The following is a 14,207-nucleotide window of genomic DNA, read 5'->3' as shown; positions in this document are numbered from 1 at the left end:
TCATGCCCTGCTCGTCCGATCCTCTCATGTGCCACGCCCCCTCATCTACCTCGTGTGGAATCTGTGTGATCAGCTGTTTTGAGTCTTTAGTTTTCTGTATTTAAGTCTGCGTTTAAGTATGTTTCCCGAGTCCGGTCATTAACGTCATTTTGCATTTGCTGCCTGTTCCGTTTTCCTGCTTGTCTTTACCTTTTGATTAAACCCCATGTTCCCCAATTCCTTGCGTCCTGTCCCTGCTTCTACAGTCCGTGCCCCGGCAATATGTGACAGGAACACCAATGGTTACATAAATATTAGAAAATGGTTAATTTACTATTTTGTAATAGTAAGTACACATTAACATAAATTTAACTCACAAAAATTATACATCTCTTGAAAGGTGCTAATGTTTAAGCACATAGCAAATGCGTCCCTGGTTTCCCTCTCGAGGCGCATTTGCTATAAACACTGAAAGGTTCCTTTACTCATTTTACCTTATTGTGAATTCAAAAGAACACGGCAGCCAATGTCGTGTTCTATGAATTAGTAGGGGTAACATTAGTATACTGTACTGTAAATGTGCTAGTGTGACAAGTATCCATTAGGCGATACTGTACTCTATTTTTAGATGAAACACTTTTTAAAAAAAAAAAAAAAAAAAGCTAAAAAGAGAACTTTTAAATTAAAGTGTTTTGGGAACATGACTGGGGTCATATTTAGGGTTTAAACTATAGAAATAAGCAGAAATTACTATTTTTAGTGCGAATCCTTATTCATGACGGGTTCTGGAACGTAACCTCGCGAATGTCTGAGGTCTTTCTGTATTTGAAATCTCCTTGCATATTGACTGGCATAGAGCACATCTGTGTCTGTTTATGCCTTTTGATGTTCTGGAGAAAAACAGTGATGAACAGCTTTTACTGTGTTTTTTTTTTGTGAATAGTTCTAGCATTTGGGATTTTCCTTCAGTGTGTCAGGGCTGCATATTTCCAACATGTGAGCCTGAAGTCACAATTACACAGCTAGAGGCAAATAAACTTTTCACAGTATTGAAATGAATCAGGATTTCTCTCTTGCCATTCTGAGGGTGTTCTGCTCGTCTGCGAGCCCCCGCAGAGTTTGCAGAAGTGACGGGGTCCAGTCGCCTCTGATTAAGGCGGCATTCATGTGCTTGCATGTCTGGATGTGCCCACCTCCTCTAGCTCCTGCTTAGTGCTTAGCCGCCTCAGTGTGGTCAGGCCTCCTCATCCTGCCTTTACCTGCCTCGGTGTGGTCAGGCCTCCTCGTCCCGCTTTTTACGCGACATAGGCCTCCTAAATTTTCCAGTTGGGCCATTATTTCCTCCACTTAAATCTCAGCTCAGTAGTGTAATTCCCAAGATGTCCAGAAATAATGTGTCTTGTTGGGTGTCTTGATTTTAATTTCATTATTTAATGTTTTTGTCTTTTAGAAGAAAACAAGGAGAACACCAATGCTTCTAAAAAAGCAGAAAGTATTGGTGAGTTGGAAAATTCAGAATTCCCATATCAATTGCCTTCCTTGAAAGGCCACTTTAAACCTGGTTCATACTTTACACTTTCCACGTGCACTTTTTGTCTGGGGACGGTCATCCCACACGGTAGCTTGTATTCATAATGTGGATACGGATGGTTGTGGTCAGCGCATGCGTACTGCAGCGATATTCCTCCAGACCAGCAGAGCGCAGATCTCCTAGGTGTGAATGAAGCATATGCAAAAGTAGGATGGCGTAAGGTTTATAACCGCAAGTTTCAAGTCTTCTTGGGTTTTTACAACAATATAAACATGACTTTCTTTTGTAAAACTACTTAACTAATGGTAGCTTTGTCTCGCAAACAATTTGGTCAGGAAATATGCTTAATATTTACTATTTACCTCTGCCCGGTCATGTTTCTCTCTGACAATACTATTCGATTTAAAATATGATTTTTGGATAGAAATCAATAATTATTAAGACATGGGTGGAATACACGGAGCCCAGAGTTCAGGGTGGGAAAATATTTTTTGAAATTGAGTTTTGTGTTTATTATTGATTTCTATCCAAAAAGCAACACTAGACATGAAAATAAGAGCTACACGCGCGCCGAGCTCAGCTGTCCGCAACCAGCCCCTTTAGCGCACGCTGGAAAGTGAAGTATGGATTGGTCTTTACAGTGTAATGACATAGGGGAAGATTACATGCACTGATTCAATGAACAGTAAGGCAGTGAAGGCAATCTAGAAAGTGTATTGATAAGCAAACTTACCTGCAAAAACAAAAGGCAACTTTCAAATAAATACGATTCTACTGTTGGCAGTTATCTCATAATGTTGGTCCTAAGTGCTGTCTTAGCGTCTGATCTCTGCTTAAACTGGACTCGTAGAGCATTCAGCAGATGAGCGATCTTCCTTTTGTCTGTTCCATGTGTGTGTTCCCTCAGAGAACAAATGCTCGCTGCCTGGCTTACTCAGAAGCTAAGAGGCTCAAAAAGGTGAGGGCGCATCATACAGTCAACCGACAGTCAGTCTTTTTGCTCCTTCTGCTCTCTCACTCTCTGAAGATCAGCGTTCTCCTGTTAGTGAAAGACTTGAATGCAGAAGATTTGAGAGAGAAAGTTCAGTGGATGACTGTGAACAGCATAAGACCCGGTGGGGGAAAAAAATGTCTGTTTTGTTTTGCAGCAATACACCATTTCCCACCCCAGTGAACCTGAAGGTTTCTTGTTGGACTCGGACAATGCTGAGGTGAGGATTGGGGTGACTTCCTGCTTTCTGTTTTTCCCCAGCTTCTCCAGTCTGATCAAACGGAGTGATGTGGAGCAGTACGAATGGGTTATGCTACCTGAGAACTTTTCCAGTACAAAGTAGAAATTTTAGTTGCGCAGTTAGAGGAGCAAAGGTGACATGTTAACGATTCATGGTAAAAACAAGCTTGTTCTACAGTCTTCAAATCTTTTCTCCGTCTTGTTGCTTTTCCTCTCTTCCCCCTTGTGGCTCGATCCTTTACTCGCCCTGCATCAGTCTCCCCCAGACTCCCCTCAGGGACGGAGTAAGAGGCACAGTCGGCGCAGTCGGCGCGCCTGCCTGAAGTGCGACGCCTGTCTGCGCACGACGGACTGCGGCAAATGCGACTTTTGCATGGACAAGCCCAAGTTCGGAGGCAGCAATAAGAAGAGGCAGAAATGCCGCCTGCGTCAGTGCCAGAGCCAAGCCATGGTGAGCCGACGCTGCGAGTTGGTCTGGAGACACTTGGAAGCAATACGACTGCAGAAGTGGGGCCAGTCAATGTGAAGTGAAGGTCCTGCTTGAGGTCGTCTGTGAAAATAACCGAGTGTTTAAAGGCGGTATTGTTTTTCAGAATCTGAACCTCAAAGCACATTTTGGAAATAAAACTCAATGAGTAATCGGGGAGTGTGTTAATTAGCATGTAAACATATTGGCTCCTCTGTTCTGAAAGTGCTAATTATTATTATGTCTGAAGGGTTAGGTGCATGTTTCTACAGTAATGCTGTCATTTTTCTCATATTTGGATTCATTCAAACTCAGAATTTCCGATCTTCTATCGGATCATTTCATGACATTTGTATATATGCACTTCTTCAATGATGTAGATTATATCTGTGAGATCTTGAAGTTGATATACTTTTTCCCCTGTGCGTGTCTGTGCGTGTCTGTGCGTGTGACAGCGACACCTGCTGCCCCTCCAGCTTGTCCAGTCTAAACGCAGGGGCTGGATGGGTCGCCACAGGAAGAGGGCAGGACGCTCCAAGAACAAACTCAGAAAAACCTGGGAGGACTTTGGTATGACTGACGACGACGACAGTGATCAAGACTCCCTGGGAGGCCTGGCGCCCAGCATGGAAGACAAGCACATAAATGACAACGGAGCGGACTCTTTTGGCAGCTATGCTTCGCAGATGGCCGGGGTAAGCTGTCCATTTATTGGCTGCAGCCCCCTTTCGCTGTATGCATGTAGCTGCTTCCTGCGTTGACCAAAGAAAGTGCTGGTCACCAGCTTTCTTACGCAGCTCTTTCCACGCAGGCGATGTTTGCGCCGAGCTTCATTCCCGGCTTCGGCCGACTCGACACGGAGGCTCTCTACATCAGCAGCTACCCCCTCCCCGTCCAGGCAGGGCCTCCGTCTCCCATCAGGCCTTTCCCAGGGCTGCATGCTGTTGGGCGTCAGAGCGGAGGGTCAACCTTCATGTCGGCGCCTAAAGATTATCGCAATGCTCGCACGGTGTTGGCTGATGTTTGTTGTGGGTCCCCCAGGTGCCCGACCCGCTGGTACTCCCTCGCCAGGCTTGTTACCAGGGTAACAGTGGAATGCTGGAAATGATGAAGATGAGTGACATTGTTGCCAGGACACTGGATGCGGAGCAACCCCTTCCTCCTCCAGTGAGTATAGGGGACTTCCCAAATCCATCACTGCTGCATGGTCAGTCTTGTTCCGCTAAAAAGCAGATGTGCTATCACAGCTGGCACCTCCTGTGTCCCCAGGGGTCAGAGGCGGTCTTTAACCCGGCCGAGCTCATGCCGGATGCAGCGACTGGAGCTCTGGGGCTGGCGGTGGGGGACGATGTGAGGATCGTGGAGGTGGACACCGGGGAGGCGGAGGTCACGCCTGTGGTGAGCTCATGGCTCTTCCTCCACTGCATCCACTGGCCTTGTGTTGCGTGAGCCAGGCGCTCGAAGACCCTTGCCTTCTCTGGTGCTTTGCAGATCACCGAGATTTTCAGCCTGGCTGAGAGCAGCCCGCTGGATGGTGGCGTGGACCAGGAGCTGCTGAGGCTGCTGGAGGCGCTGCGGCGTGCAGTGCTGCCGGCCCACTGGGTCGGCGTCATGGTGACCGGCCCGCGACTGCAGCTGCTGCAGTGCTCCAAGCTGTCCACCATGGCCGATACCGTGCTGCACATCGAGCCCGACTTCTCCTACCACATCAGTGTGCAGGAGCTGCCACTGCTCCTCACGCACCGGTTGTATGAGGCCCACCCTCCCCGGCTGGCCTCCACGTCGGAGGTGACCTCGCTGCTCCTGGACCTGGAGAACTACTCAGTGTGTCAGGGATACCCCGCCTTCGAGATGCCGCACCGGGAGCCGGTCCTGCACATGCGGGCGGCCGCCTGCGAGCTGCTGGTGCTACAGTCAGAGGAGCGCTGTGACAAGTGTGACGTCACCTCGCTGGTTGTGTGAGGGATGGGTGGGCGGGGTCATCGGGGATGTACCTCCCTTAGCCGCCCTCAGGTCCTAAAGAGAGTAGTGTTACCTCCATGTCCCAATGAGCCAGTGTTTGTTTTATTTTTTTTTTCTTTTCCACATGGTAACCCTGCAGGAGATTTCTGGAAGTTTCGGCGTCACCTACTGTTACTACAGTTGTGTTTCTGTGGTGCTGTATATAAACGGGACATCGTCTGGGGCCGTGAATGGAGAGGTGGTTTTTAAACCAGATGGAAATGCTGCTTGATGTTGGGCTGCTTACTCTGTCATAACTCTTACTACACATTAATGTCGTGTGGGTGGGCTTGGGGACCTTGTAAAGATTAAGCTAACTACCTCTCTGTAGTTTCCTGCATTATTTTTCTGACTTATTATGATACCACAATACATACAATGTGCTCCTCCTTCCTTTTATCTCCACCTAATTTATTGAATGTTGTGCATCTTTTTAGTTCTTCAGAGCAGTGAAGGTCTTATTTTAAAGAGAAAATTATTTTTAAATGCCAAAAAAACTATATGCAAATTTGGATGCAGGCTTGCTTGGTTTCCAATTTAAGTATGTAACAAGCTGCACCTTATATTCAATATTAGGGTTGGAGATCCTTCTCTGTTGTGTAGCATTTATAGCAGCAGTAACTGAGAAGTATTAAGATACATTCCATGTTTTTTTTACATCATTTTTCAAGCATAAAATAAGGTGGGCAGTCAGTCTGTCTATCTGTTAACTTCCTTCCCCCTTACAGGCTGCCTGTTGATTCTGAGCTTCCAAATCTTTGTTTTTTTGGTTTGGAAGTTTCACAGCACAGAGATTAGCTCTAGGAATACTGGACCAGCACTGACCTTTGGGTCCTTAAAGAAGTATCCTTAACATTTTAAAGCATCCAGCTGAGCAGTGAGTATTCCAAGCAGCTAATCTGCGCCAGGATTTTACAGTGAACCACAGGGCTTGTTGTACTCCTGTTCTTGAGCGTTGCTTATTGTATACCTGTGAAAGCTAAAAAGAAAAAGCAAGCATCCATTTAATTCTCTACAGTATCATAAGTTTTATAGGAGCAAAAAACAATTGTGCGTTTTCTAAAGAGTTTACGTTGGGGAAAAGATCGTATGGATAACTGCTGTTTTGTGCCGAAACTCTTGCCTGAATGGCTCTACAACACAAATAGTAAAATATCCTACATTTTCAAAAATTAATTAATTGAATCTGGCTGTCCTGGAATCCAGTATGTTCAACACTTTCTGTGTGTGACTCGTGAGTTTCTATAAGGTACCTTACACTTCCAGAGGTGATTTTTTTTTTTTTTTTTTTTTTTTTTTTACCTCAAAGCAAATAGAACTTTTTAAAATACTGTGCATAGTAACTTTCTTGTAAATACCAATAAACATGATTCTATTTAAAATGTTTAAATAAGTTAAATTGGTACACTGGATAATTGTTTCTGGTGTTCTGTTGCGAAGATGCCATCACATCGGAAAGCGCCAAATGTCACACTTTCTGCCTTTGTTACCAGATTACACCTTTTGCATTAAATATTATCTTTACTTTGGTTTTGAGTGGGTTTGTTTGAATTAAAATTGACTTTAGTTGCACTGTTCTGCTAACTTATGTAATTAAGGCAAAATTGTCCCTCAGACATCAAATTCTGCAAAATAATCCGTTTTGTGACTTAAACTAGATTGTTTGGTATCACATGGGTGCTGTTGCAGATACTTAAATAAACATTCTGTTATGTAAGTCACTAGTTATCAATTAACCAGAAACCGGTATGCTTAGTATACTTCCAGTATACTTGACAGTAGAACTGTGAGTCTCGTAATATACCTTGACTCCAGCGTATCCACCACAGATATCCTCAGTACACGTAAAACCGCATCTGAAAGGCGCTGCCCCTGATTTTGGAGTACTATGGCCTCCGATTTCGAGCTGCTGACACTTGTGCCTGCCACTTTATAATGATGCTTTGCAGGCAGTGCCTGAGTTTAAAATGTCTGACTTACAGGCAACTCATATTTACGAACAGACATAAAACCTATTATATTAAAATAATTGGTTTAAATACAAAGGTTCATAACGAACGCACGCGTTACTTTGTAAAGCTAGTGAAAACATTGCGCAGCTTCAACAGTTTGTTAGCTCGAGGTACAGTACTGTATGTCATTATTACTCTGTGATTTATGTACTCTATTTTTCTGACTTGCCTTTCGAATTCGACATACACGAAGGGAATGTATCTCGTTTGTGACCTGGGGACGGCTTTTATTTGCCATATGTCCATTAGAATGTTAGCTTTCACATACCCGTGGCCTCTACTACGAAGCGGGGTTATTGGCTTATCGGGGTGACTCGTCGGATTTAAGGTACCACAGTTTAAATGCACTTCATATTCGTTCACTTACATTTTGCCCAGGCTACCTTAAATCCGAGAAGTTACCCCGATAAGCCAGTAACCCCACTTCGTAGTACAGGCCACCAATCTTGCTCTCCTTTAAGGTATACACACATGAGAGGGCAGAGCACGGAGTCAGGCATTTCTCTGGTGCATCTAGTTCATTTTTCGGGGGTTAAGGGCCTTGCTCGAGGGCTGAACAGCAATGTGACTACCTGCCCGTGTTCAACATCAAGGTGCCTTGCAAGGTCCTGTTTGGACGATGCCAAAAGCAGGACATTTGCGAATAGTTGGCATGCTCTCTTCCAGTCCCCCACACCGGATGGCCTTCACGCCACAGCAGCACCTTGATATTCTCTCCATGGTAGTGGAGACAAGATGTGCCCTTGCCAGAGGCCCATACCCACTCTAAACGGCTTTGATTTCATGCCAGGGATGTGGACTTGGCTATTGCTGCATTTGTACAGGGTCCAGATGTCTTGCAGTATTGGGCTTGGTAGCCTGCATTCCCGTGCCACTTCCCACAGTATGTGGCTAGGCCTGCGCTTGTATGCTTACTCCAGCTCCATAAAACATGCGTAGTCTGAAGATCCTTATTCCTGCAGGCCCTCAAATAGCTGTGAGAGAGTTAGTTCACAGTTCCACAGCATCACTCCTCCTGAGACCGAGGTTCGACTGCTGGGTGAACTCTCTTCTCCAGTACTCTGGCGTCAGCTTTCCCGTGGAGGCTAAAAAGTGTTCTGCCTATATAATTGAAACATACCTTTGGTTCCACTTCTTAAAAATAGGCATCTTCAAAGGTATTTTGTCTACCTGCTATGCAACATTGAAGAGGTACATCAAGCATGTCTACCCAACAACACCCTGTGCTTTCAACACCTCTGGATGGATCTCATCTATTCCTGCAGCCTTTCCGCTATGGAGGCCCCTGGTCACTGTAGCAACAGCTGTAAGCAGTGACTCTGATACACCAGAAGTTTCCAACACTGCCTCCTGCAGAGAGGGCATATTCGCTGGGCTAAGGAATTTCCTCAAAGCATTCTTTCACCATTTCATAATATTGCCAGAGCTGGCCAGCACTTCCCCACCCTGGCTGAACACGGCCTGCACAAGGTCCCGCCTCCACCTCCTGTAGCATCAAACAGTTTTGCCGAAACGTCACGGGAGCCTCTCCAAATTCCTGCCATGAACAAGCTTTTGCGTCTGACTGCCTTCAGTACAGCCTTTCTGGCCTATTGGTGCCCTTCATCTGTCCCTGTGGAAGCACTGCCTCCTTCTTCTGCATTACAGTTTCCTTCACCACAGCTAGCCACCACTCGCCCTCCTAGGGTTACTGCTGTGAAATGCACTTACTGCCTTCTACCCATAGCTCTTTGCAGCTGCTGCAACAATTGCCATGAACGTGTCATGAACATGTTGCGGCAAACCCTGATTGATCGTCTGGGTTGTCCCAGTCCATCTGGCTACCACCTAATCCCTGTCCGGAGGGCTCTTTGACGTACGTCAGGTTTTACAGACTAATTCAAAACTGAAAGGCTCTTATGTTTGGCTAAATAGTTCAGCTCTTCTTGTGTCTTGACTGATTTGTTTCTTTGATTGGAAGACTCATCCAATCATTTCACATTAACATTAGTGACACCTGCATTATTATAAGAGACTGACCAATCAGCACACAGCAAGGACTCGGTGCTTAAGTGAAATCCGGGTTTTGATTGAAATGGTAGTTTATAAATCTAACCCTAACCCTAGTGTGCTCCGTGACCTGAATTAGGTGATAACCATACTTACCATCAAGTAATCATCAGGAGGTAGCTCTGACCCAAAACCCATGTTAGACTATGTTAATCAGTCTGCTCTTAAAGTAGGTTGATCCTAGGTGTCTATCCATCCATCCATATTCTGTAACTGATTATCCTATTCAGGGTCGTGGAGGGGTCCCCACGACATGGGCAGAATATGCAAACTCCACACACATGGAACCCTGGTGGAGACTTAACCCCAGGCAACAGAGCTAACCAGAGCTAATCAGTGCACCCCTGTGCCGCCCCATAGGAGCCTCATTTATGCAAAATGTTCTTCTCCTGCTGCAGTTCGATTCTGTCTGATCTATTCTGATTGGCATCGTCAACATTTAGGTGAGACATTTTTGGTGAGACAGTGCTGTGATGTCACTGCTGTACTTGCCAGTGTCTCTCTTTTAGCAAAGACTGAGAGTAAGGGCCCTGAGTGCATGGTTATTTGCCATCTGAACAGCTGCACTCGTCAGATCTTTGCCCTCCTAAATAAAGACCCACGAGAACCTATTGAGACTTATAACTTATTAGCTTATTTCCGCAAACCCCGAAGCTGCTTGTACCTACATCCAGTTCTCACTTTATTTCTACTTTCTATATTTTACTTTTATTTTTGTCTTTGTTATTTTGTGATTGTGTCTTGATTGTGTTATTGATCACCACCACCTGTACCAAAAAAAAATAAAAAATCCACGTGCTTCCTGCGCTTGGTGAATGAATGCCTTCTGGATTGTGATTTAGGCCAACTGTGCTTGTAATTACAATTGTTTCCCCACAAGGTGGCCTCACTCCTCTGGTGAGAACGCCAGGTTTCTATAAGTGCTGCAAATGTTTGCTTCGGATTTAGTATAGGTATAAAACCCAAAATTAGACTTTTATTCCCAGCAGAAATTTTTCTCAATACTGGTAATAATGGAAACATTATATGCACACTATTTCTCCAGTAATGTATGTTTAAGTATTATACAGTATTGCGGTACCCAGTAAGACCTTTAGTTAAACTGCAACATATTAAAAAGAATTTAATTTATCTGTAAAAAAAAACAAAGTGCATTTCTGTTTTATTATATTGCTGTTCTTGAATTTTTTTGTTTTATTACAAAAGTTATCTAATATGTTAATTAGCCTAACATGCTGTGGTGTGGTGATATATGCTGAAATTGTAACAAAGGTCACCCCCCCCCCCCAGCTTTTGAAGATCAATCATAGTTGTAGTGGAACATGCCGTTATTCTCCTTGTCAGCAGTAAGTACAGGGCTGGCAGGATGTACTCAGGGTGCTTTTGTTAGTCAAGCAGAGTAAATCAGCCTCACCAGGGTGCCAGAGGTAGATAATCCGGCTCCAGAAAGTAAAAATCCAGTCCAAGATTTAGTTTCAGCCAACCAGTTGAGTACTCTGTGACTGTGACTCTTTGCACTCAACTAGTTCGGTGAAACAAAGTCTTGGTCTTGATTTTTACTTTCTGGACCTGAACTCTCCGCCTCTGGGGGGGTACTGCACAAGGGCATGGATGCAGACGGGAGGGGCCTGGAGGGGAGGCCTGCCGGAAGTGACGTCATCGGCGTCGTTTCGTTAAGTATCCCGGCCTCCTCCACCTTCCTGCCGCCACACCTGAGGTGTTTGAAAGAATCTCTGTTTTCTCGTGGTCCTTGAGTTGTGCCTGTGGGTGTCAAGTCAATCCTAGTGCAATTTCCGTTTGCGGTGGAGGCGTAAGACACCGGGCATGTTTTGTTAAGAGACACCTGCAGCCTGTGGAGACTCCCCTAATGAAAGCTGAGAGAGGGGTCATTCAGCACAGCCAATGTGGCCTGAAGTGAAAGAGCCCCTTTGTCCCTCTCAATGAGAAGAGGATCTTGTCTAAAGGAGGCCTTTCATTCACCATCACTCAGGCTCCTCATTACAGAACAAGTGTTACGGGTCACCCAGGCCTAGCAGGTGGAGAGCTCTCTATACATCTGGCTGCATGTCTTGGTATGTGCCTTACCAGCGGCCCCTATCTACTCAAACATCCACTCTTCGGTGCTAATTTGTTATAATCGGTATTGGGTGAGCTAAAGCAACCTGAAATGTGTGTATAGTCAAGTAACAAGGTAATGATTCCATAGGCTCCGCCCAAAAATTGCCAAGATATATTTCAATGATGATTCAATATAATCATAAAGCATTGCCATTCGAGGTTTAATTTCCCCCTAATGGGTAATATGTACAACAGCTGACTTTGCACTACTTAGTCATAAATGGCCATAGTGCTGAATTGGGGAATATATCCCAGTGTCCTATTTCCACTGCATCATCATAACTGCAGGAGCTGCAGAGGGGCTATTGCTTACTGTCCAGTCCCACCCCATTAGCATTCAGTGAACTAGCCAAGGAATTTTAGAGCCAATATCTCCACTTAGCACTGGATTATTTCATAGAGCGTAGCAAGCAGGTTTACTGCTTTCTAAGCATCCCACTGTGTTATTCCTGCTCCTTCGGCAAATCCACACGTCATCTGGCTAGACATCTAGCTAAACTATGTATCTTCACCTTACTTGTTAAGACGCTATCTGTAATTAGAAGCTGAACTTTCTCAGTTTGTCACACAGTCCTAAGTTTCATGCCATAATAGCTTTTCCAGTTATTGTGTGTCTTCTATACTGATTGTTTTCAAAAGTGTTGAATGGTCTTCAGAGAGGATCCGTGTCACACTGATGTTTTTGAAGAACATATGAAATATAACAACAACAAAAAATACCTGACCTGGAAAACAGTATCGATTCTAAGCCATTATCTGACATGCAAGCATATTGAACTGGCAGAAGGGCCCCATAATTAGCAGGCAGAGACCAGCTAAGGGTCATGAATTACTTTGAATGCGACCTTTAGCATCACTCTTCCCTTTTCTGGTGATGAATTCCAGCTGCTTCAAACTTCAAAACGTTCAAAAAGTTATTGCCATTGCAGTCAAAAAGTAAAGCATAGGCTCATACTGTGATAGATTCATTTATATTGATGGCAGGCCGTCCCCATCTGTGTCCTGAAAGTTGCGCAGTCCCTTACTGGTGCCGGTGGAAGCGGTATGGATCAAATGACAAACTACTGAAGCCATTGTCAATGAAAAGCTTTTCTGTAGATATCAGGAGATGTGTTTGCTGAGAGAGGAATGAAGCACGTGTAGAGAGCGTGGTGCATAGATACTGCTCCCATTGTTAAGAGGTTCACCAAGGGACCTCTTGAAGCAGCTATCAAACAGCCAGCTGTCTGCCCCATCCCATGTTTCTAGAATAATAACATTTGTTATTTGCTAGCAGTATTACATTTACAATATATATGTTCTCAGAAATCCTCTAAATCTAAGAACTTATTTTTTGTCACTTATTACAGCTGAGGCGAACCAAAGAGGTCAATTGCTGGAAAACTGAGGTTTTGCCGGTGTGACCCTAAACAGTTTACTTTCAATAAATCCATTGTTCTGATTTGGGATCAGATGGTTTGTCACCTGCTGATTACTGCCCAGTTCATGTTGGGTTTACCAGCTTTATTCCATGTTTCTAAAAACAACTTTTTGGCACCACTGAAGAATATCTTAAGGAACCTGGATGCTTGGTGAAAGAAAGTATGTCTTTATATTGTTCCTGTTGCACAGTGCATCATGTGATCTATGACCATTTCCTGTTTTTCTAGGGTTTATATATGATGTCATGCAAATGCAAAATCCCTTTGTCTTTCAAAGAGCCTTCATCTCAAAGTAGATTAAAGGTTGTTAACCTTTACAAAGTAGGGAATAGATAAAGATGGAAAAGTTGTTTTAAAAATGATCAGTGAGCACAATCAGGGCAGTTATTTAAACAATTTATAAGCATGGAATGATAAGCATGGCCTAGAAGAGGATGCATTAGCACAGCACGGTGAGACTTATGGTGACAGAGATAAAAATATTTTAAAACTCTAAAAGTTTCTGAACTGCATAGTTTGCTTGAATCCTGTCAGAGACCACCCGCATCACCTGAAGCTTTTTGGAAGGCTTTCTCAAAAGAACCCACCATTCCTGAGACAGTACTACATAATGCAGCACCTGAAGTTTGCCAAGTTACATTGGAAATACAACTGGAACTGTGTTATGCTCAGATGCGACAACGATTGCACTATTTGGTCACACACACCACCGACAAATAATGGCAACTCCCTACAAAGAAAAGCACCTGGTACCGGCTGTCTGATGTGCTGGTGGATCATTGATGCTTTGGGGCTGTTTTGCTGCAGATGGTGCAGGGGCCCTTGTGAATATCAACGGTACCATGAATTGCACAAAATAGGACATTTTAGCCAAAAACCAAGCTGCTGTCTCTATCAGATCTGAATCTTGCCTGTGATGATGAGCTCAAGCACACATCTAAATCAACACAGAAAATGTTATAAGAACAGGAAGTCAAGGTTTTGTAATGGCTAACAGTCTCTAGATGTGAACGCCATTGAGAACCTGTGCTGTGCGTTGAAGAGGGCTGTCCAGCATACATCTAAAAATATTAAAGAACTGGACTTATGCTGTATGGAGGAGTGGCTCAAGTGCCCCCTGCAGGTGCTCTCAGGCCTAGCTGAGTTACAGAAAGTGGCTCTGTGCTGTTGTCCTTGCCAAAGGAGGCTGTATTAAATATTAAACATGGCAATGCCAATATTTTTGAAAAATACTTTTTCGATTAAAAATAAAAAATGAAACTAAATAATGACTAAATAGGAGTAAGTAATGGTCTTTGTTTTGTTTGGTTATGTTATTGTGTTACAATAAAACATAAGGCGTGCACCATTGTTCAAGTCCAAAACATTTCTTATACATTAATGTTTAACTCATCTTCAT

At 44.1% G+C, this 14,207-nt stretch overlaps 1 protein-coding gene across 4 annotated transcripts in view; it reads left to right on the top strand.

Moving 5' to 3' along the window:
* mbd1a (methyl-CpG binding domain protein 1a) overlaps nucleotides 1–6,737 on the top strand; it is a 34,104-nt gene extending 27,367 nt beyond the window's left edge. For all 4 annotated transcript variants that reach the window (XM_049017362.1, XM_049017360.1, XM_049017363.1 and 1 more), the window contains 9 exons: nucleotides 1,430–1,477; nucleotides 2,418–2,468; nucleotides 2,659–2,721; nucleotides 2,998–3,192; nucleotides 3,663–3,902; nucleotides 4,019–4,105; nucleotides 4,249–4,374; nucleotides 4,477–4,605; nucleotides 4,699–6,737. In XM_049017362.1, coding sequence (XP_048873319.1) covers nucleotides 1,430–1,477; nucleotides 2,418–2,468; nucleotides 2,659–2,721; nucleotides 2,998–3,192; nucleotides 3,663–3,902; nucleotides 4,019–4,105; nucleotides 4,249–4,374; nucleotides 4,477–4,605; nucleotides 4,699–5,169 — 1,410 coding nt within the window. In that variant the 3' untranslated portion in view covers nucleotides 5,170–6,737. The remainder of the gene's footprint in view (nucleotides 1–1,429; nucleotides 1,478–2,417; nucleotides 2,469–2,658; nucleotides 2,722–2,997; nucleotides 3,193–3,662; nucleotides 3,903–4,018; nucleotides 4,106–4,248; nucleotides 4,375–4,476; nucleotides 4,606–4,698) is intronic.
* The last annotated feature ends 7,470 nt before the right edge of the window (nucleotides 6,738–14,207 follow it).

The sequence above is a fragment of the Brienomyrus brachyistius genome, chromosome 6 (genome assembly GCF_023856365.1).
Source record: "Brienomyrus brachyistius isolate T26 chromosome 6, BBRACH_0.4, whole genome shotgun sequence".
NCBI classification, from domain to species: Eukaryota; Metazoa; Chordata; class Actinopteri; order Osteoglossiformes; family Mormyridae; genus Brienomyrus; species Brienomyrus brachyistius.
Note: the sequence above shows the minus strand (reverse complement) of the source record. Positions and strands in the feature narration are given on the sequence as shown.